This window comes from Trichechus manatus, unplaced genomic scaffold, assembly GCF_000243295.1.
Source record: "Trichechus manatus latirostris isolate Lorelei unplaced genomic scaffold, TriManLat1.0 scaffold00080, whole genome shotgun sequence".
In the NCBI taxonomy this organism is placed as follows: Eukaryota; Metazoa; Chordata; class Mammalia; order Sirenia; family Trichechidae; genus Trichechus; species Trichechus manatus.
Window position 1 is genome coordinate 1,147,567 of NW_004444016.1, and position 22,487 is coordinate 1,170,053.

At 48.8% G+C, this 22,487-nt stretch overlaps 2 protein-coding genes across 2 annotated transcripts; one reads left to right on the forward strand and one right to left on the reverse strand.

Annotated features, from left to right (window-relative positions):
* Positions 1 to 528: 528 nt before the first annotated feature.
* MFAP4 (microfibril associated protein 4) lies at positions 529 to 2,872 on the forward strand. Its single transcript, XM_004380983.1, has 6 exons — positions 529 to 569; positions 871 to 949; positions 1,262 to 1,416; positions 1,937 to 2,033; positions 2,119 to 2,301; positions 2,625 to 2,872. The coding sequence occupies exons 1-6, from the start codon at positions 564 to 566 to the stop codon at positions 2,870 to 2,872; spliced, it is 768 nt and encodes a 255-aa protein (XP_004381040.1). The 5' UTR covers positions 529 to 563.
* An 826-nt stretch (positions 2,873 to 3,698) lies between these two features.
* On the reverse strand, positions 3,699 to 8,840 carry MAPK7 (mitogen-activated protein kinase 7). The gene is made up of 7 exons (XM_004380984.2): positions 8,604 to 8,840; positions 8,087 to 8,323; positions 7,311 to 7,476; positions 5,579 to 6,657; positions 4,840 to 5,474; positions 4,363 to 4,496; positions 3,699 to 4,224 (listed from the first exon to the last, which is right to left on the reverse strand). The coding sequence occupies exons 2-7, from the start codon at positions 8,316 to 8,318 to the stop codon at positions 4,071 to 4,073; spliced, it is 2,400 nt and encodes a 799-aa protein (XP_004381041.1). The 5' UTR covers positions 8,319 to 8,323; positions 8,604 to 8,840; the 3' UTR covers positions 3,699 to 4,070.
* Between the last annotated feature and the right edge of the window lie 13,647 nt (positions 8,841 to 22,487).

Here is a 22,487-nt window from a genome sequence, read left to right on the forward strand (position 1 = left end):
GGCCACCCGAACACTTGTGCTCATGGCTCAGCAATGTCTCCGCCCTGCCAAGTCCCATCAGGAGCGCTGAAGCTCCCCCAGAATGGCCTTCCCTCCCAGAACTCAGGCGCACCCCCCTCACCATTACCCCTCCGCCTCCCTGCACCAAATGGCTAATGAAACACCGGCTGTAGGAGGGGAGGAAATAAGCAGACATGTGTGGGAGGGGCACCAGGAAGCTGGGACAGGGCTGGGGCCAGCTGGAAGGGCCCACAGGTTGGGAGATGGGGATGGGAGGTGGGTGTGGGTGTGTGGTGACAAGGGATCCAGGGCGCAGTCTATGCCAGCAGGGAGTGAACGTCTGCTGAGCTCTGCCTCCGACAGGCCTAATGAGACACAGGTGGTCCCCAGGCCCTGGCCCCACTCACAGTGAAAGCTGATGCCAGTTCAGTGTCGGGGGAGGTGGAGAGGGGCTCTGCAGCCACAGGGCGGGGCTGGGGAGGCTGGCCAGGGCCCAGCACATAACTCCAGTCGGTTGCAGTCTGGGCTGCAGACACCCAGCCGCCCTGCAGTGAACGGACAGAATGACGGTACGGGGCCCAGGGTGGGGGCTCCCATAGCACCAGGACTGAGCCCACTCCACGGGGAGAACACCCTTGACAAAGAGGGGGCTATGAAGGGACATGGGATCCCTTGCTCCAGGAAAGGTGCTTCAGTAATGTGGGTGCTGAGCCTGCCCAAGAGTGGGGTTACTTGGCAAAAGGAAGGGGGTTGAAGGGCAGGCAGAGGGGTTCCATCCAGCAGGGGTGGGAAGTGTGTGACGGTGGTAAATGCAAGGAAAGCAGGGGTCTGGGGCTTGAGGGCTGCAGTGACCCTGTCCTCCCCTCGCAGGCCCTCCTGGCCCTGCCGCTGCTGCTGCTCCTCTCCACCACCCACTGCGCCCCCCAGGCCTCCGGGATCCGGGGAGACGGTAAGCAGACCCCTGTTCATAAAGGCAGCAGGCCAGTGGGCTGGGCAAGGAGAGGCTGTTCTGAGCCACCATTCCTGGGGGTCGGGCCTCAGAGTTGAGCCTCGGCTCCCAAGGACTCTGGTCCCTCCTCTCTAAAATGGGTGAGGTGGATGAAAGATCTTTGAGGGTCTCCCACTTCTTGTCATTTCATATGACACGCTACCCCACCCCAGGGGAATGAGACAGACCGCTGGGTGCTGAGCAAACTGTAATGCCCTAGTCCCTCTCCCCCTACTATCTTCATGGACCCTCCCCACCCCCACCTCCTGCCAGCTCTGGAGAAGTCCTGCCTTCAGCAGCCCCTGGACTGTGACGACATCTACTCCCAGGGCTACCAGGCAGACGGCGTGTACCTCATCTACCCCTCGGGCCCCAGTGTACCCGTGCCTGTCTTCTGTGACATGACCACCGAGGGCGGAAAGTGGACGGTAAGTGGGGGAGGGGGATTTGAGGCCATGCAGGTGGTTCAAACAAACTTCGAATTAGCCCCAGCCGTGTGACCCTGCACTTCCTCTTTGAGCCTCAGTCTCTTCATCTGTAAAACGGAGGTAACAGTTCACGAGCAGCCAACACAAATTGAGGGCTGAAGATGGGTTAATGCATTTAATCCTCAAAAAAAAACCTGGGAAGGAGACCCAGAGAGGTGAAGTAACTTGCTCAAGGCCACACAGCCAATACCATGGCTCACACCCAGGCATCTGAACTCTAGAATGCACCCTCTAAACCCCTTCCCGTCCTGCATCTCATGACAATGAGCATAAAGCGTTTGGCTGGACTGGCGCTCAGCAGCTGCTCCACTGTGGTGGATGTCAGTGTACACCTTGTTCTAGGCCCCTGGCTCCACCCTTCAACACTTGCCTCAACATTACAAGGTCCACAGCCAGAGCAGGGCGAGGCCCTGCCCACTGGACCCTCCATTGGTCCGGTCCCCTGTTCTCTCTGCTCTAGGTTTTCCAGAAGCGATTCAATGGTTCAGTGAGTTTCTTCCGGGGCTGGAACGACTATAAGCTGGGCTTTGGCCGTGCAGACGGAGAATACTGGCTGGGTAAGCAAGGGGCGGGCTGCTGGGGTAGGGGGGCTGCCCAGAGTGCCAGGTCCTTGCTGACCAACTGCCACCTCTCCCCTACCAGGGCTACAGAACCTCCACCTCCTAACACTGAAGCAGAAGTATGAGCTGCGCGTGGACTTGGAGGACTTTGAGAACAACACAGCCTTTGCCAAGTACATCGACTTCTCCATCTCACCCAACGCAGTCAGTGCTGAAGAGGACGGCTACACTCTCTATGTGGCAGGCTTCGAGGACGGCGGGGCAGGTATCGCCTTCTTGTCAGCCTAAGTAGGGGCTGGCACTGCCCAGTAGGTTCCGGATCCCTTTCAAGCTCCTCTTTCTCCCCTCCTGGGCTTGGAAGGGCCTCCTCCCCGGGGAAAAGGGAGTCTGGCTTTGCTCCAGGGCCCCTGCAGAGGAGCAGCTGTTTCTCTTCACTGCAGAAGCACATCTATCCGACATGTGGTTTGGGGAGGTTCCCCATCCCGCCAGGCTGCCATGTGATGTCTCCAACAGTGTCACACATTACTGCAGTCGCCCCTCTCCCTGCCAGCCTGGAGCTCAGCAGCCCCAACCCCCTCCCCTCTGCAGGTGACTCCCTGTCCTACCACAGCGGCCAGAAGTTCTCCACCTTCGACCGGGACCAGGACCTCTTTGTGCAGAACTGCGCAGCCCTCTCCTCAGGGGCCTTCTGGTTCCGCAGCTGCCACTTTGCCAACCTCAACGGCTTCTACCTGGGTGGCTCCCACCTCTCCTATGCCAACGGCATCAACTGGGCCCAGTGGAAGGGCTTCTACTACTCCCTCAAGCGCACTGAGATGAAAATCCGCCGGGCTTGAAGGCTGGCTCCCAGAGACCCCACCCCTCCCTTTGCCACTTTGGGCCTCATGAATGCTCCCTTTGCCCCCCTCCCAGAGCCCCTGCCATGTTGATTATTCTGCCCCTAGCACCAGCTTCCTCCGCCATGGCTGATCCCCTCCCACGCTCTGGGCATCTGGCTCCAAGCCAGGCCTCTGCTCCTCTACCTTGAGGCTGCACAGCGGGCAGCTTCCCAAACCTTCTCTAAGGCCTAGCCGTCCCAGCCTGGACCTGGCTGGGCTCCACAGACTCATAGCTGCCCCTGCCCTGTCCCAACAGCTAAGAGTCAGAGACCACTCTCCAGGCGTTTGTATTCCCCCTCATCCAGCTTCCTTACTGCGGACTCCTCCATCTGGGCCACCTTGGATGCCAGACTGAGCCAGCATGGTCGGACCAGCGCCCACAGTGTGTGCCAGGCCACCTGCACGTGGCCACCACTGCCACACTCAAGACTCTGTCTGGCTGTTTTAAGAGTACCTCCAACCTCTGGCCTCCCTTCCACAACTTAGGCCCCTGTGGTAAGCAACATGGACGACAACCCCATCTCACTAACATACTCAGCTTCCCCCACCTGCCTGTCCCAGCTCAATGCCAAAACTGTATTTCACCACAGCTACTACATGCTACCCTGAAACAGCCACCAGCTAAATATGCACAGACATGAGGCACCCCGCCCCAGCCCACACTGAGATGTGCCCGTTTAAGGGAGCAGAAACAATCTCTATGGGGATAGGAGATGGGAGTGGGTGGACTCAATAAACCTGCAAGACCTGAATGAACTAGCTTTAGCTGTTGTGCTCTCAAATGCATTTGCTCGTAGGGACCTGGCTCCTCCTTGCTCCCCTACCGATCGTGTCCTGCCCCCAACTCCAAAAATGACGCCTACAGTCAGGCATTGAAGGGATCCTTGTATTTCACAGCCCTCACTGATGACAAAAATATAGTGTAAAAATAAAAATAATAAAATACTGAAAAGATCACTTGGGGCAGTAGGAGTTCCCCATCCTGCCATGGCTCGGTGGTGGCTCAGCGGCTGCTTAAGGCTGCACGTGGGTCTGAGATGAACCTGCAGAATCCAGGTGGAGCCTCACCTGCTGGCCCAGGGCTCTGGCCCTCGGGAATGCTCCCATGGGCCTGGAGCTAGGTCCATCCCCTGCTGGCAAGGCCCAGGCTGGGGCCTCAGGGCTCCTGGAGGTCGGGCAGGTCAGCCAGGAGCATTGGGGAGTCCATCTGGATCTCACGCTGCAGTGACTCAATGTCAGCAGGGTTCATGCCATGACCCTCCAACCAGTCAGCAAGCAGGGAAGCTGACAAAGAGGCCGAGTCTGCTTGGCTGTAAGGGAAGGGGGCAGGCAGAAAGCTGTTATCCTAGGCCAACTCCTGCACATCCCATGGGGGAGTACCTCCCGCACCAGAGTCCCCTCTCCATAGCCCCCTCCCAGGAACTCTATCCAGCCATCCCTGCCCTTACCCATCCTGGGGCGCATCAGCCATGCCCATGTCAAAAGATTGGTTCAAGAACTCCTCCAGGTCAAAGCCAACGCCATAGCCAGCCCCGCTGCCCTTCGGAGTGCCTGAGAATACAGGAGGCAGGGGGTCCTCCACCTGCAGGGAATGAGGGTGGGGTTACAATGCAGGTGCCACAAAAGCAGACCGCAGGTACACCTGGGAAGTCCATGAACGAGAATACCAGTCTCGGCAGGCATTAGGACTTGCTGGGTGCCCAGCTCTAGGGACAGTGCTTCCCCAGCAGTGTCTTACTTGTCTCACAACAACTGGCGTATACGCACCATGCTCTCTGTACAAGCAAGAAGACAGGCTTAGAGAAACAAAGCCCTTTTGCCTCATAACTTTCATGAAACGAGGACATGCCAAAACCTCTCCCTTCCACTTGCCCCCACCAAACAGAACCCATTTTCCCTGGACCCACAACCTAGGCCTCTCTCACCTGTGACTTGGACAGCTGCTGGGTCACCAGATTGACATCAGGTGACTCTGAGGTGGAGAGCTGAGGGGCTTCCTCAGGGTCTGGAGGGAGTGGGCCAGATGGGAAGTAAGGCAGGACTCTCAGGGCACTGGGGCCAGGCAGCCCTGGGGGTGGCACAAGCGGCTGGGGGGCCAGGAGACTGGAGGTGGTGGACTGGAGAGGAGCAGGGACAGGCCCAGGAGGGCCGGTGGGGTGGGGAGCAGGCTCAGAGGGTGGACAGGCAGGCTGGGATGCAGGACCAGGAGTTGAGCCTGCAGGTTGAGGTGGGGGACCAGTTTGCTGGGCTACAGGACCAGGGGTAGGACTGGCGGGCTGGACTGTGGGCGGCGCAGGCGCTGGGGGCTGAGCCATGCGAGTCCAACGCTCCAGGAGGCTGCGGTCGTTGTCACTGAGCACCAGCCCGGCCAGAGGGTCAGTGGAGGGGGCCCCGGTGGCCCCAGCCCCTCGCTCCTTTCGCTCCCTCTCCTGCCGCCGCTTCTCCCGCTCCTTGGCCCGCTCCTGCCGCCGCCGCCGCTTCTCCTCCCGCTCCCGCTGCCGCTCCTGGGCCGTCACCGGCTTCCGAGGCTCAGGGGCCTCCAGAGGGGCACTGGGGCCATCTGCAGGGAATTTGAGCAGGGAAGGTAAGAGCATGCAGCCCAGTCCAAGCCTGAAGTCTCACTCCCATCCCACTCCCAAGCCAACCACTCTGTCCACAAGACACCTTTGAGCCGGTTCCGTAGTGACTTCAGGAGGGCGGCTTTGAGGGCTGCTTTGGTGTTGTCTGAGATAGCACCCTCTCTCTTTGGAGGGGCCAGCTCGCTGGCAGGCAGAGGCGGCTGGGCAGTCAGATCAATGGTGTCAGGTGCAGGGCCAGGGCACGGTCGTGGGGCTGGTGGGGGCGACTCCATAGCACAGTCCCCACCAGGTGCCCAGGGACTGGGCATCTCAATGTCGGGACAGCCAGGCTCACTGGCCACAGGCTGCAGGGAAGGCTGGAAGCGGATCTGCTGGCGGATGCCCTCACGCCGGGCATGGAAGTCCTCAATCTCGGCCACAATTGCCTCCTTAATGCACTCCCGGGTGAGGGCTTCATGGTCAAAGGCAAAATCAAAGGGTGGGGCACAGTCAGGCTCATCATCAGGGTCATGGTACTTGGCCAGGAAGGGGTGGCGCAGGGCAGCAGCTGCTGAGATGCGAGCACCAGGCTCGAAACGTAGCATGCGGCCCAGCAGTGAGAGGGCCTGTCGGTCAGCACCCGGGTACACTGTCTCCCAGGGCACAGGCTGGCGCGGTGGCAGGCTCTGGATATAAGCCCGCACCCTCTCAGCCCCTACAGCTTGAATCACAGCTGGTGATGGAGTACCCAGCACCATCATGATCAGCTGCAGCTGGTGCACATAATTTTTGCCTGGAAAGAGCTGGCGTCGGGCCAGCATCTCACCAAAGATGCAGCCCACGGACCACAGGTCAATAGCCTGTGTGTACTCATGCAATGAAAGCATGAGCTCAGGGGCCCGGTACCAGCGCGTTGCCACGTACTCAGTCATGAAGTACTGGTGTTCAGCAGGCGAGGTACACAGGCCACGGGCCATGCCAAAGTCCCCGATCTTGAGCTCACAGTTCTCATTCACTAACAAGTTCGAGGGCTTGAGATCGCGGTGGATGACCTGAGCCGAGTGCATATACTTGAGGCCTCGAAGCAGCTGGTACAGGAAGTAGCGCACGTGCTCCAGCGTGAGTGGCTGTGAAGAGTGGATGATCTGGTGCAGGTCACTCTCCATCAGGTCCAAGACCACATAGCTGCAAGAAAAGTGGAGAGAGGCATGGGCTGGCCCTCCCACACTCCAGGGACTAGCTCCAGCCTCAGTGCTCTTTCCTGACTCCAGACAGTTAATGACCTTACTCTCCACCCCACGGAATCCACGACATGGTATGGAGGAAGAACACAAGTTCTAGCTTCTCTACAACTTTGCCACAAACTTGGCTAAATCACTTTTCTCTCTGGACCCAGTTTCCTCATCACATAAAAGATGGATCTGAACTAAACCAATACTGGCTACAAGATTTAGTTTGGGGACTATCTCCATTGTTTGGTAACGGATGCTTGAAGAACTACAATGAGAATTGGGAAGGTGTGTCCATTTTCTATAGAAGGATGCTCTGTGATTAATTAGTGATGTCTGCTACGGGAGTAGAATTAACAGTGGTAGTATGAATGTCTTATGTCTGCTATCCTTGACCAAATATACTGAGATTCTATAAAGTTTATACTCTTTTCAAGGAGTAACTGTTGCCTGGCAACTCCACAAAGGAGCACTTGCCCTGGAACCATGGGAATTTTCCCAGCGTGCCTTTACATTAGATTCAGCTGCCTTTTCAGAACTTCAGAAATATGGCACCAGCCTTCAGAAAAGGTCTCAACTCTGCCTCCCTCTCCCAGCCCTACTTCTTACACAGATTTGAACTCGCCATAGGGCACCATGGGCCTCAGGATGTCCTTGATGGCAATGATGTTGTCATGCTTGAAGTGTTTGAGGATCTTCAGCTCCCTCAGGGTTCGCTTGGCATTGGTCACCACATCAAAAGCATTAGGGATCTTCTTGATGGCCACCTGCTGGCCTGGGAGCAGGGAAAAGGCAAGTACCAGAGAATGAGGGTACAAATAACAACAGCTACTGTAAACTGAGTACCTGGGTATAGTGAGTACCAGACCCTGTGCTAAGTGCTTTACAACCATTATCAAATTTAACCTTCACAACTACGTTACAATGCAGGTTGCACAGCTAGTTAATGCTAGCATTAAGACTCTAATGCCTGTGCTCAATCTACTACCTCCCTAAATCTCTCACCATCTCAAAGTTTACCACCCTCCCCCACCCCCTTAATCCTATGTGCCAGTCTCTAGCTCTGGAAGACATTTCTCCCTAGCAGTGTACCAGAAAGAAGGCAGATGTGATGGCAAAAGCACAAGACCAGAGTTTCAGAGACCTGTGCCTAACATGGAGCCTGGCCCACAGATGGCACCTAACCAGTATTTGTTGAATTGAACCACAATGCACATTCCAGCTGTCCTTCCTCCTTACATGAGCCAGGGCAGGTTACTCGCTCTCTCTGTGATCCAGCGGCTCAACCTGTGAAAGGTGGATGGCACTCCTGTCCAGGGGAGTCGTAAGGGTGGGAGGAAAACGGAAGGAGGAAGAGGGACTCCTTGACTCGGGACCCGGCTCACCCGTGAGGCGGCGACGAGCAGAGGATACCACCCCGTATGCCCCGTTGCCTATGGTCTCGATGATCTCGTACTCCTCGCCGACGTCAAAGGTCACATCGAAGGAGCGGGCTTTGAGCAGAGCCAGATTCTTGGCGACCACCGAGGCTGCGGGGTTGACAGGCTCTGCCTTCACCCGCCCCGGGGGCTCCCCGGAGCCTTCTTCGCAGTCTTCCTCCTTTAGGGGCTCGGCCATGGCATCTGTGTGGAGACGCGGGTGAGAAGACGGCCGCTCCCGGCCTCAGTTTCCTCTCTGCGGACTAGGGCAGCAGGGCCATGAATTTCCAAGTTTCTTAGGCCGATACAGCCGGGTAGGGAGCCAAAGAAACGGCTGGCACGTGGCAGGCATGCTGCATCGGCGAGGCGGTGCCCAGGCTCAGGATCAAGGATTAGACGCAGTGACAGAGGTGGGGGAGGGGCAGCGAGCCGCGCTGGGAAGGAAAGGGCGAGGCACCTGGGTTTCTCTCAGGTCTACACTCACCAAATGGAGCCTCGTCCCGACGCCGCCTCAGGACGTTTGTAGGTTCCCGGGGCTCCCAGCCCCTCGTCCACAGTCAAGTAGATCACTTGCTTATTCAAGAGCCGCCGCCACTACCTCACGGTCGCGCTTTGCTCGTCAGTCCCCCGCCCCGCCCCAAGACCACGGCAACCTTTAGCCAATCGCTGGGCGGCCTCTGCAGAGGGTCCCGCCCCTTCTGGTTGCTGCGTCTAATCCGAGACCACCGATCGAGGAAGCCACGCCTCCTCGCTGCACGTCCGCGTGTCGCAATCCAACGCGCGGGCGGGAGCCGCCCAAAGGCTGCTCCGCGCTGGAAGAGGGTGAGCTCCTCGCGGGACACCGCCCTCCGACGCAAACGCGCGGGCCGCCGAGGCCCGCTTGAATAAGAGACCGCGCCCCTGTGCGTACGCCGTTCTAAGACGCATGCGCGCCGGCGCCCGAGGCCCGCGTGAATGGAAAACCGAGCCCCTGCACGTACACACGCGCATGCAGGGCGGTCGGGAAGAATGGAGATGTCTGCGACGGCCACCTTGCCAAGCAGGTCCCGAAATCCCCCTCCTTTGGGCCCCTCTTCCCTTAACAGTCCTCATTGCCTGGGGGGCTGAGGTTCCCATCTTCTTGGTCCCAGATGCCGGCTCTGGGAATGCACCCTTCCCGGGACACAAGACTGGTCACGTCCAACCACAGAGACTCCAGTCCTCGGGGATTCTAGAGCGTCTGACCTGGAGCCTCCACTGACTTCCAGCAGCTGGTCTCCGCACAGCTTCTGGAATCACTGGCGTCCCTGCATGTTTTCTGCGCGCCTCTGCTATGTTTTGCAACTCCCGCACTCTGGGTCGTGGCGGAGACAAGGGAGGTCAGCGGGCCGAGTTGTCCAGCCTCTGCCCTTCCACAGAGGCTAAGGGCCAGGTGAAGCCCAGAGAGGACACAGCCTGCATTAGAACCCAGGAGCCCTGAGCCATCCCAGGGCCCAATCGTTCATTAATATATAAAAAAAAAAGTTGCCATGGAGGTGATTTGGGTTCATAGCGACGCTATAGGACAGGGTAAAACTGCTGCTATAGGGTTTCCAAGGCTGTAATCTTTACAGCAAGGAGCCCTGTTGGCACAGTGGTTAAGCGCTTGGCTGCTAACCTATAGGTAGGAAGTTAAAATCCACCAGGTGCTCTGCAGGAACAAGATACAGGGTCTGCTTTCCTACAGGTTTACAGCCTTGGAAACCCTATGGGGGCAGTTCTGTTCTATAGGGTCACTATGAGTGAGAATCCACTGGAGGGCAATGGGTTTGGTTTTAATCTTTACAGAAGCAGACGGCCACATCTTTCTTCCTCAGCCTTGGAGAAGCTGGTGGGTTGGAACCACCAACCTTTCAGTTAGCAGCCCAGTATTTAACCACTGCACCACCATGGCTCCTTATGTTCATGTAGCAAACATTTATCGAGCACCATCCCTCTAAAGCACAAGGTTGAGGAGTCAGAGGTAGACGTAGCCGCCAGTGAGAGCTGGAAGGAAGTTTTCAGCAGTGAGCAGAGCTTGAGGTAGGGCTATAAAGAAAAAATGGTTTTGGAGTTGGGACTTCAAAGATGGCTGGGTTTCTGCCAAGTTAGATGAGAATGGAGAGCACTGGGAGCTAGGAAACAGGTAAGCAAAAGTGTGGAGGCATAGAAGTAGAAGAACGCATGCTCTCTACAGGTTTCTTCTTTGTCCTGAATGTGAATGGAAAGACGGAGAGATCAGGACAGAGCCCAGTAGTGAGTCTGAGGGCCAGACCAAGGGTTTATTCCTTAGGTTGCAACCTAGTGGCCAGAAGGCTAGATCCAAACAAAAAATGAGTTTTGGTAGACCTACACTTCTTTTTTTATCTATAAGCTTTTCACTGGCCAATTTTTTTTCGGAAATAGGTCACTAGGTCCTTCTTCCTAGTCTGTCTTAATCTGGACGATCTGCTGAAACCTGTCCACCATCAGTGAACCTACTGGTATTTGAAATACCGGTAGCATAGATTCCAGTATCACAGCAACATGCAAGCCACCACAGTACAACAAACTGACAGAATTTAGAGACCATCTCAAGAATACATTTGACACACTGAACACTAATGACTGAAGACCAGATGAGTTGTGGGATGACATCAAGGACATTATACATAAAGAAAGCAAAGGGTCATTAAAAAGACAGGAGAGAAAGAAAAGACCAAAATGGATATAAGAAGAGACTCTGAAACTTGCTCTTCAACGTAGAGTAGCTAAAGCGAATGGAAGAAATGATGAAGTAAAAGAGCTGAACAGAAGATTTCAAAGGGTGGTTTGAGAAGACACAGTAAAGTATTATAATGAAATGTGCAAAGGCCTGGAGTTAGAAAACCAAAAGGGAAGAACACACTTGGCATTTCTCAAGCTGAAAGAACTGAAAAAAAAAAATTCAAGCCTCGAGTTGCAATACTGAAGAAGTCTATGGGTAAAATATTGAACGACACAGGAAGCACAAAAGAAGATGGAAGGAATATACAGAGTCACTATACCAAAAAGAATTGGTCGATGTTCAGTCATTTTAGGAGGTAGCATATGATCAACAACTGATGGTATTGAAGGAAGAAGTCCAAGCTGCACTGAAGGCACTGGTGAAAAACAAGGCTCCAGCAATTGATGGAATACTAATAGAGATGTTTCAGCAAACAGATGCAATGCTGGAAGCGGTCACTCATCTATGCCAAGAAATGTGGACAACAGCTACCTGGCCAACCGACTGGAAAAGATCTATATTTGCGCTCATTTCAAAGAAAGGTGATCCAACGGAATGCAGACGTTATCGAACAATATCATTAATACCACATGCAAGTAAAATTTTGCTGAAGATAATTTAAAAATGGTTGCAGCACTACATCGACAGGAAACTGCCAAAAATCCAAGTCGAATTCAGAAGACGACGCAGAATGAGGGATATCATTGCTGATGTCAGATGGATCATGAATGAAAGCAGAGAATACCAGAAAGATGTTCACCTGTATTTTATTGACTATGCAAAGGCATTTGACTGTGTGGATTATAACAAATTATGGATAACATTACAAAGAATGGGAATTCCAGAACAATTAATTGTGCTCATGTGAAACTTGTACGTAGACCAAGAGGCAGTCGTTCCAACAGAACAAGGAGATACTGCATGGTTTAAAATCAGGAAAGGTGTGCATCAGAGTTGTATCTTTTCATCATACTTCCTCAATCTGTATGCTGACCAAAAAATCTGAGAAACTGGACTATGTGAAGAAGAATATGGTATCAGGATTGGAGGAAGACTTATTAACCAACTGTGATAGGCAGATGATACAACCTTGCTTGCTGAAAGTGAAGAGGACTTGAAGCACATACTGATGAAGATCAAAGACTACAGCCTTCAGTATGGATTACACCTCAACATAAAACAAAAATCCTCACAACTGGACCAATAAGCAACATTATGATAAAACAAAATACTGCAGTTGTCAAGGATTTCATTTTTCTTGGATCCACAATCAATGTCCATGGAAGCAGCAGTCAACAAATCAAACACTGTATTGCATTGGGCAAATCTGCAAAAGACCTCTTTAAAATGTTACTTCGTGCCTGACCCCAAACCGTGGTGTTTTCATTTGCCTTATATGCAAGCAAAAGCTTAACAATAAGGAAGACCGAAGAAGAACTGATGCCTTTGAATTAAGGTGTTGGCAAAGAATATACCATGGACTGCCAGAAGAACAAACAAGTCTGTCTTTGGAAGAAGTGCAGCCAGAATACTCCTTAGAAGTGAGACTGGCGAGACTTCATCTCAAGTACTTTGGGCATGTTATCATGAGGGACCAGTCCCAAAGAAGGACAACATGCTTGGTAAACTAAAGGGTCAGCAAAAAAGAGGAAGACCCTCAAGGAAATGGATTGACACAGTTCTGCAACAAGGGGCTCAAACATAGCAACGATTGTGAGGATGGCGCAGAACCAGGCAGTGTTTCATTCTGTTGCACGTACAGTCACTCTGAGTCGGAACCGACTCAATGGCACCTAACAGCAACAACAACAATTTTTTTGTTTTTTTTATTCCCCGCTATTTTGTTTTTTACAGAAACATACATACAGAAAGTTGTAGATATAACAAGTGTTCAGCTCAATAAATTCTCACAAGCTGAACACACCTGTGCAACTTGCACCTAGCTCAAGGAACAAACATCACCAGTCCCCGAGAACCCCCTCCTCGTTTCTACTGGTGACAGTTACCAACTCTTTTTCACACATTAAAATGGAGAAGTAAATGTTACATTTAAAAAAACTCAGCATCAGGAAAAATATATTTAGGAACATTAGGTCAGCCCCAGAACAAAATCAGCATTTAGATATACAGAGATAATATGGTGTACCAAGTTAGGGTTTAGCTGTAAATTTGTGATTTTCCAGACAGCATAGCAGAAAGCCAAACTACCTGTTAAATGATTTGCATTGAACGTTAATAAAGAAGCCATACTCATGGGAAGTGGTGATTTCCTGTCACTGAGGTCTAAGAATATTTCTTTGATGGCCTTCCTTTAGGTGATAACAGTGGATAATCTTCCCTAACTCTGAAATAAATGCAGTATCCCTCAGTGCAAGCAGAGGGCATACAAAAGCAAGACATATTGAACACATTTTTTTCAGGGGACCAGGTGGACAGCTGTCTTATCATCCTGTCTGATCCAGGAATAAAACATAAAAATATCATAAAAGAATAATAAATTGTGTATCCTTTCAATATTTCTCCATAAATATTTCAGCTAGGCAGGGTATACGAGTTGGAGACGGTTCAATATTCCCTGGCAAAAGCTCCCTGATTCCCATTCACTTTTCAATCCACTTCAAGCTGCTTTGCTTCTGCCACACTAGGCCCTTAGTCTGTTCTGGTAAATATCACCAATAATCTAATTATAGTCAAATCCATCAGACTCTTCAATCCTTGCCTTACTGATCTCTGCTCTATGTAACACAAAGGACCAGTTCTTTAAGAAAAAAAAATGTTGAAAAAGAAAAGCATTCATGTAGTTCAAAACTCAAATAATATAAAGGGTGTCAGGAAAAGCCTTGGTTCCACTCCCAGATGGCACTTTTATTAGCTTCTTACTGGAAGTACATACAAGCAAATACAACTGTCTGGTGGCGCAGTGGTTAAGAGCTTGGCTGCTAACCAAAACGTCAGCAATTTGAATCCACCAGCTGCTCTGTGGAAACCTATGGGGCAGTTCTATTCTGTCAATATAGGGTTGCTATGAGTCAGAATTGATTCGATGGCAACAGGTTTTTTAGTTTATCTGCCTCCCCTTTTGTACACAAAAGGTAGCATATGTACTTTTCCTGAAGATCACTCGGTATCAATAACCTGTGGTGGGCCAGATGGAAAGTAAGGCTGGACTCCCAGGGCGTTGGGCCAGGAAGCCCAGGGGGTGGCACAAGGAGCTAAGGGCCAGGAGAAGCAGGGCCAGGGCCAGGCCCAGGAGGGCTGGCGGGGTGAGGAGCAGGCTGAGGGGGGTAAGCAGGCAGGCTGGGGTGCAGAACCAGGGCTTGAGCCTGCAGGTTGAGGTGCGGGACCAGTTTACTGGGCTACAGGGCCAGGGGGAAGTCTGGCGGGCTGGAGTTGGGGTGGTGCTGGTGGCCCAGCCATGCGAGTCCAACACTCGAGCATGCTGTGGTCATTGTCACTGAGCACCAGCCTGACCACAGGGTCAGATTAGTTCCAATGTGTTGCTATTGCAAACAATGCTACAATAAGTTATCGTGAACACTAAAAGTTTATCTGCAGGTTAAATACCAAGAAATGAGAATGCCAAGTCAGTGTATTACACTTTTAGTTTTGATAGCTAATGTCAAATTTATATTCATAAAGACTGTAACAATTTACACTCCCAACAACTCACATGGTGCTTTAAAAAAAAAATTTTATTTTTGTAAAAATATAAAGGCCACATTTGCCAATTCAATGTTTTTCCTGTGTATAATTCAATAAAATCAATTACATCAATCATGTGCAACCATCACCAATATCCATTGCCAAATTTTCTGTTCTCATAAACAAAAACTCTTTGTAACCTAAACAATGATTCCCCCCTTTCCCTGTCCCTTCCGCCCCTAGTAACCACACTATTAAACTCTAATCTCTATGACTTTGCCTATTCTAGACACTTCATATTACTGAAATCAACACATGGTGCCTTTTAAAAGCTTTGAATTATTTGCCTGTTAAAAATGAGGAGATACCACATAAAAATCCTGATTTCTGGTTTCTCTTGGAAAGAGAACTGAGCAGTGGCCACTCCACTGGAAAGGGCATGAGCTCTCCACTTCACCATAGTCCTCACCACTCCCTATTTGCCTCCTCAACACAACACGAGAGTCGGATGCCATTTATCATCACACTTGCATCACTATTTTCTACATCTGTATCAAAAACAGGAAAACAAAAGAGGCTGAGAGAACATATGTCTAAAAAAAATGAGACCAAGCATATTTCTTTGTGGGAATAAGGACTATCATATCTTATATGCAAATATCCACCTCTCTTAACTCATTATATCAAGTACCAGGCTGCTGTGGCATTTCAGTTCATGGTTCTTGGCTTAGGCTAGAGGAAGCCTCTGAAGACTCTTGAGTAGGAGAATACCCTTCAGAGCTGCCTTTTTGAAAGGTCTTTCTGGCAAATTGTGGAGGATGTAGGTTAGGAGGCGAGACTGGAGGCAAGGAGGAATTGACATTCCAAGTGAGAGCCCTGATGGTGTCTGAACTAGACAGTGACGGGTGGAGTGCAGAGGACAGATGGGGGAAAGAGGTGTGTGGAAGGAGGAAATGCAGGAAGCATGCATGGTGTCTGAGTTTCATGGCAGACAATGGAAATGTCACCAAGATGGGGACTCAGGAAGACAGCCAGGTTGGGGGGTGGTGAATAAACTCAATAGTGAATGCTTTGAGGCTCATCTAGGCCACATTCGTTCTATCACCTGGTGTCTTAGTTATCTAGTGCTGCTATAACAGAAATACCATAAGTGAGTGGCTTTAACAAAAAGCACTTTATTTTCTCAGTTAGGAGGCTACAAGTCCGAATTCAGGGTGCTGGCTCTAGGGGAAGGCTTTCTCTATTGGCTCTGGAGGAAGGTCCTTGTCTCCTTTCAGTTTTTGTTCCTCAGCAATCTTCATGTGACTTGGCAACTATCTTCCCCCATTTCTGCTTGCTAGCTTAATCTGCTCTTTTATATCTCAAAAGAGATTGACTTAAAACACCCTACGCTAATCCTGCTTCATTAACATAACAAAGAAAACCCATTCCCAAATGGGATTATAATCACAGGTATAGGGGTCAGAATTTATAACACATATTTTGAAGGACACAATTCAATCCATAACACATGATGAATCCCATCTCTGATCCTCCAAGTCCCAGTCATCTTCCTGAGCTCCAGAACCTTAACCCTCATTCCTAATGGCAGACACCTACAAACAACTTCCAGAGGCCCCCAATCCAGGCTCCCCTGCGAGGCCATGGGCCGGCCCCACCAACCCGTCCTGAACCCGTCCATCTGGCCCCATGTCTGCCACATCTATAGCCTTCCAACCCTAGTCCAGCTGACGGCTCACCAGAGCAGAGCTTGCCACAATCATCTATCCACACTGGGCAGCACCAACAGTCACACACATGCGAACCCCCAGGCATCCTTCTTGGTCAACAGTCCCAGCAAAGGTTCCAGGGCCACGTCTCATTGAACAGACTGTGCCAGGGGGAAGAAGCATGCTGATTGGCCAGACCTAGGTCATATGTCCACCTCAGAAAGTAGGGAGGGGACTCCAGCACCATCCAAAGTGCATAAACTGAGAGTGGAGACGAGCATTTCCCCAAAGGAAACTGGGCTATAAAGAAGGTGGGATGGATGCTGGGCCAGTAGAGATAATAGATGTGCCCTACACTTCTGCTACAGGGCAGTTCTACTCACATGAGGTTGCTATGAATCAGAATCGACTCAACGACACCCAACAACAACAATAATACATTTGGACCCTTCTGCCATTCGAGAAGGTATAGTTTAAAAGTGTGAGAAGCACAGAGTAGGATCTTGTTAGAGACTGAATTGTGTCCCCTAAAAATACGTGTTAGAATCCTAATCCCTATATCTGTGGATGTAATCCTGTTTGGAAATAGGGTTTTCTTTGTTACATTAATTAGATCATACTAGAGTAGGGTATATCGACAGGGAACTGCCAGAAATTCAAGCCAGATACAGAAGAGGATGTGGAAGCAGGGATATCATGGCTGATGTCAGATCAGATGGATCATGGCTCAAAGCAGAGAATACCAGAAAGATGTTTACCTGTGTTTTATTGACTATCCAAAGGCATTCAACTGTGTGGATCATAACAAATTATGGATAACGTTACGAAGAATGGGAATTCCAGAACACTTAATTGTGCTCACGAGGAACCTGTATGTAGACCAAGAGGCAGTCGTTGGAACAGAACAAGGGGATACTTCATGGTTTAAAGTCAGGAAATGTATGCATCAGGGTTGTGTCCTTTTACCATGTTTATTCAATCTGTATCCTGGCAAATAACCTGAGAAGCTGGACTATATGAAGAAGAATGGGGCATCAGGATGGGAGGAAGACTAAAAACTACCTGCGTTATGCAGATGACACAACCTTGCTTGCTAAGAGTGAAGACCATTTGAAGCACTTACTGATGAAGATCAAAGAACACAGCCTCAAAGATTACACTGCAACATTAAAAAAACAAAAATTCTCACAAGTGGACCAATAAGCAGCATCATGATAAACAGAAAAAAGGTTGAAGTTGTCAAGGATTTCATTTTACTTGGATCCACAATCAACACCCATGGAAGCAACAATCAAGAAATCAAAAGACACACTGCATTGGACAAATTGGCTGCAAAAGACCTCTTTAAAGTGTTAAAAAGCAAAAATGTCACCTTGAAGACTAAGGCACGCCTGACCCAAGCCATGGTGTTTTCAATCACCTCATACGCATGCGAAAGCTGGACAATGAATAAGGAAGACCGATGAATAATTGACACCTTGGAATTGTGGTGTTGGTGAAGAATATTTAATATACTATGGACTGCCAAAAGAACAGACAAATCTGTCTTGGAAGAAGTACAACCAGAATGCTCCTTGGAAGCAAAGATGGCGAGACTAGTCTCACATACTTTGGACTTGTTATTAGGAGGGCTCAGTCCTTGGAGAAGGACATCACGCTTGGTAAAATAGAGGGTCAGTGAAAAAAAGGAAGACCTTCAAGGAGATGGATTGACATAATTATGAGGATGGCGCAGACCAGGCAGCGTTTTGTTCTGTTGTACATAGGGTCGCTATGAGTCAGAACTGACTCAACGGCACCTAACAACATCAAGAGTAGGGTAGGTTCTAAATCTAATCACTTCTGAGCTATAAAAGGAGCAGATTAGACTCAGAGGCATTTGGGGAAGACAGATGCCATGTGAGGAGCACCTACAAACCAAGGAATGCCCAGAAGGAATTGACAAGGCTGAGACCCTGATTTGGACTTTTATCCTCCAGAACTGGAAGAAAATAAATCCCTGTTCTTCAAAGACACCCACTGTGGCATTTCTGTTACGGGCACCACTAGGAAACTAAGGTCTCAATCAGTGGAAGCTGCTGTACTGGCGTTATTGCTTCCCTTGTTCCCACACAACTCCAAAGCACCTTAGTTTTAAGAAGACACACTTTGATATCAGAGAGACCTAAGTATGAACCCTCCTCTACCACATCTAGACCAAGGCATTCTTTTTTTTTAAAGAATCAATCTCCATTAATTTTCTTTTTTTTTTTTTATTGTGCTTTAGATGAAAGTTTACAGCACAAATTAGTTTCTCATTCAAAAATTTATACACAAATTGTTTTGTGACATTGGTTGCAATCCCTGCAATGTGTCAGCACTCTCCCCCTATCCACCTGGGTTTCCCATGTCCATTCGTCCAGTTTTCCTGTTTCTTCCTGCGTTCTCATCTTTGCTTTTGGTCTCGTATATTTGCTGAACTACTAAGCACATTCCTTATGTGTGTTATTGTTTGTTTTATAGGACTGTCTAACCTTTGACTGAAAGGTGAATTTCAGGAGTGGCTTCAGTTCTGAGTTAGCAGGGTGTCTAGTGGCCACAGTCTTGGGGGTTCCTCCAGTGTCTGTCAGACCAGTAAGTCTGGTCTTTTTTTGTGAATTTGAATTTTGTGCTACATTTTTCTCCCACTCTGCCAGGGACCCTCTATTGTGATCCCTGTCAGAGCAGTTGGTGGTGGTAGCCAGTCACCATGTAGTTCTTCTGGGCTCAGGCTGGTGGAGGCTGTGGTTCATGTGGTCCATTAGGCCTTTGGACTAATATTTATTTTCCTTGTGTCTTTGGTTTTCTTCATTCTCCTTTGCTCTGGACAGGATGGGACCAATAGATGTATCTTAGATGGTTGCTCACAAGCATTTAACATCCCAGGTGCTACTCACCAAAGTAGGATATAGAACATCTTCTTTATGAACTATGTTATGTCATTTGACCTAGATGTCCCACAAGACCATGGTCCCTAGCCCTCAGCCCCAGTAACTCAGTCCCTGAAGGCATTTGGATGTGTCTAGGAAGCTTCTATGTCTTTGCCTTGGTCAAGGTGTCCTGACTTCCCCTATATTGTGTGTTGTCTTTCCCTTCACCAAAGTTAATGCTTGTCTACTATGTAGTTAATGATTTCCCCCTCTCCATCCTTCCCCTCCCTAGTAACCATCAAAGACTGTTTTATTCTGTGTGTAAACCTTTTCTTAAGTTTTTATAATAGTGGTCTCATACAGTATTTGTTCTTTTGTGATTGACTTATTCCACTCAGCATAATGCCCTCCAGATTCATCCATGTTATGAGATGTTTTGAGGATTCATCATTGTTCTTTATCACTGCATAGTATTCCATTGTGTGTATGTACCATAATTTGTTTATCCATTCATCTGTTGATGGGCACTTAGGTTGTTTCCGTCTTTTTGCTATTGTGAATAATGCTGCAATGAACATGGGTGTGCATATGTCTATTTGTGTGATGGTTCTTATTTGTCTAGGATGTATTCCTAGGAGTGGGACTGCTGGATCATATGGTATTTCTATTTTTATCTTTTTAAGGAGGCACCATATCATTTTCCATAGTGGTTGTAGTATTTTACATTCCCACCAGCAGTGTGTAAGAGTTCCAATCTCCCAACCTCTCCAACATTAGTTATTTTCTTTTTTTTTTTTTTTGATTAGTGCCAGTAATGCCAGGGTGAGATGATATCTCATTGTAGTTTTGAGTCCCTAATTTCCCATTCAGATTTCTCATTGCTGGTGTATAGAAACCCAGCTAATTTTTGTGTTGACCTTGTACCCTGCAGCTTTGCTAAATTCCTGTATTAGCTCTAGAAGTTTTCTTGTGGACTCTTTGGGATTTTCTACATACAGGATCATATTATTTGTGAATAGAGTTAATTTTACTTCTTTTCTAATCTGGATACCTTTTGTTTCTTTTTCTTGTCTTATTGCTCTGGCTAGGACTTCTGATATAATATTGAATAGAAGTGGTGAGAGCGGGAACGCTTGTCTTGTTCCCAATTTCAAGGGGAAAGCTCTCAGTCTTTCTCCATTAAGCATAATGGTGGATGTTGGCTTTTCATATATGTCCTGAACCATATTGAGGAAATTCCTTTCTATTCCAATCTTTAGGATTTTCATCAAGAAAGGCAGTTGGATTTTATCAAATCCTTTCTCTGCATCCATACAGATGATCATGTGGTTCTTTTCCTTTGTTCTACTGATGCGGTATATTACATTGATTGATTTTCTAATGCTGAACCAGCCCTGCACTCCTGGAATAAATCCCACTTGGTCATGGTGTATGACTCTTAATATGTTGTTGGATTCTGTTTGCTAGCAGTTTGTTGAGGATTTTTGCATCTATATTCATAAGAGATATTAACCTGTAGTTTTCTTTTCTTGTAGTGTCTTTGTCTGGTTTGGGTATCAGGGTTATGTTTGCTTCATAGAATGAATTAGGGAGTATTTCTTCCTTTTCTATCCTTTGGAAGAGTTTAAAAAGTATTGGTGTCAGTTCTTCTCTAAATGTTTAGTAGAATTCTACAGTGAAGCCATCTGGTCCAGAACTTTTTTTTGTTGGGAGGTTTTTGATAACTGGTTCAGTCTCTTCATTTGTTATTGGTCTGTTGAGACTTTCTATTTCCTCTTGAGTCAGTTTGGATAGGTCGTGTGCTTCTAAGAATTTGTCCATTTCATCTAAGTTATCCAGTTTGTTGCCATACAGTTGTTCATAATATTCTGTCACAATTCCCTTTACTTCTATTGGGTCAGTTGTAGTGTCCCCTCTCTCATTTTTTATTTTGGTTATTTGCATATTTTCTTTTCTTTGTGTAGCTAAAAGTTTGTCAATTTCATTGATCTTTTCAAAGAACCAACTTTTGGTTTTATTGATTCTATTGTTTTTCTGTTTTTTATTTCTGCTCTGATCTTTACTGTTTCCTTTCTTCTGGTAGGTTTAGGCTTAACTTGCTCTTCTCTTTCTAGTTCCTGGGCTTGTCAAGTTAGGCTGTTAATTTGAGATCATTCTTCTTTTTTTATGTAGACATTTATTGATACAAGTTTCCCTCTGAGTACTGTCTTTGCTGCATCCCATAAGTTTTGGTATGTTGTGCTTTCATTTTCATTTGACTCTAAGAAATTTGTGATTTCTCTTTTTATTTCTTCCTTGACCCATTGGTAGTTTAATAGTGTGTTGTTTAATTTCCATATGTTTGTGTATTTTCCAGGATTTTTTCTGTTATTAATTTCTAGCTTCACTCCGTTGTGGTCAGAAAAAATACTTTGTATGATTTCAATCTTTTTAAATTTATCAAGACTTGCTTTGTGACCTAAAATGTGGTTTATCCTGGAGAATGATCCATGTGCACTGCAGTAGAATATATATTGTGCTGTTTTAGGGTGGAATTTTCTATATATGTCTGTTAAGTCTAGTTGGTTTATCACGTCATTCAGGAAGGACAAATGGTTTTTAAATATCTACAATGTTTTTCAGAGTTTGGCCAGCAATTCAACTTCTCTACAAATACAAGCTGGACTCCAATCACATTATCATCATCTTCATTGGGAGATTGTTGCTACCACTGACTAAAAACCCTGGTGGGTAGGGGCCTTATAATCCCCATTTTCCTGGAAGCTGAGACTTAGATAAGTTAGACAGACCATCAGCCTAAGGTCACACAGCTTTTGAGGGGCAGTCTGGATTGGAGCCCAGAACTGTCTGACTCACTTCTCTATAGCTCCCTTGGCTGGTTTACCCCTGGAAGAAGCCTCTCCATGTATTTCCTCCCTTGAATTTCATGGGCAAAGGGGACAGGTGCAGCCCCTGAGGCAGGATTCAGAGAGCCAGAGATTCCCCTAGCCCTTCCTAGGCCTATTCCCAACTTAACAGGGGAATGAGGTCATCTGGGCATCACCCTCCTCTTATTATGAAGACACTGAGGCCTAGAGTAGGGCAGTGACTTAGTAAACTGGGGACAGGCTGGGGATAGCAACCCCTGAAGCCTGCGTTGGCTTCTACCCCAGACCCCAGACCACCTACTGTGGGCCTGGTTATTCCACTGTGCTGCTGGAGGCCGAGGTCGCTGAGCCTTCTCTGGCTCCTGGCCTCCCTGCTGGGCCCAACGATTTGAGCCCGATTTTGGTGAGGATAAGAGCAGAAGCCTGGGATGGCTGGGAGCCAGAGGATGCTGGACTGGGGAGGTGGACAGACAGGGTGGTACTTGGGGCTGCAGGGGCTGCTCGCAGGCACATGGACCT

Excerpts from the sequence above, each read along its gene's own strand:
- MFAP4 (XM_004380983.1), top strand. Across the intron at positions 1,417-1,936 it reads CCGAGGGCGGAAAGTGGACG|GTTTTCCAGAAGCGATTCAA; the intron begins GTAAGTGGGGGA and ends TCTCTGCTCTAG. Across the intron at positions 2,302-2,624 it reads CTTCGAGGACGGCGGGGCAG|GTGACTCCCTGTCCTACCAC; the intron begins GTATCGCCTTCT and ends TCCCCTCTGCAG.
- MAPK7 (XM_004380984.2), bottom strand. The coding sequence starts at position 8,318 with ATGGCCGAGCCCCTAAAGGAGGAAGACTGCGAAGAAGGCTCCGGGGAG. Across the intron at positions 6,658-7,310 it reads TATGGCGAGTTCAAATCTGT|CTATGTGGTCTTGGACCTGA; the intron begins GTAAGAAGTAGG and ends CTTTTCTTGCAG. Across the intron at positions 5,475-5,578 it reads ACTACGGAACCGGCTCAAAG|ATGGCCCCAGTGCCCCTCTG; the intron begins GTGTCTTGTGGA and ends AATTCCCTGCAG.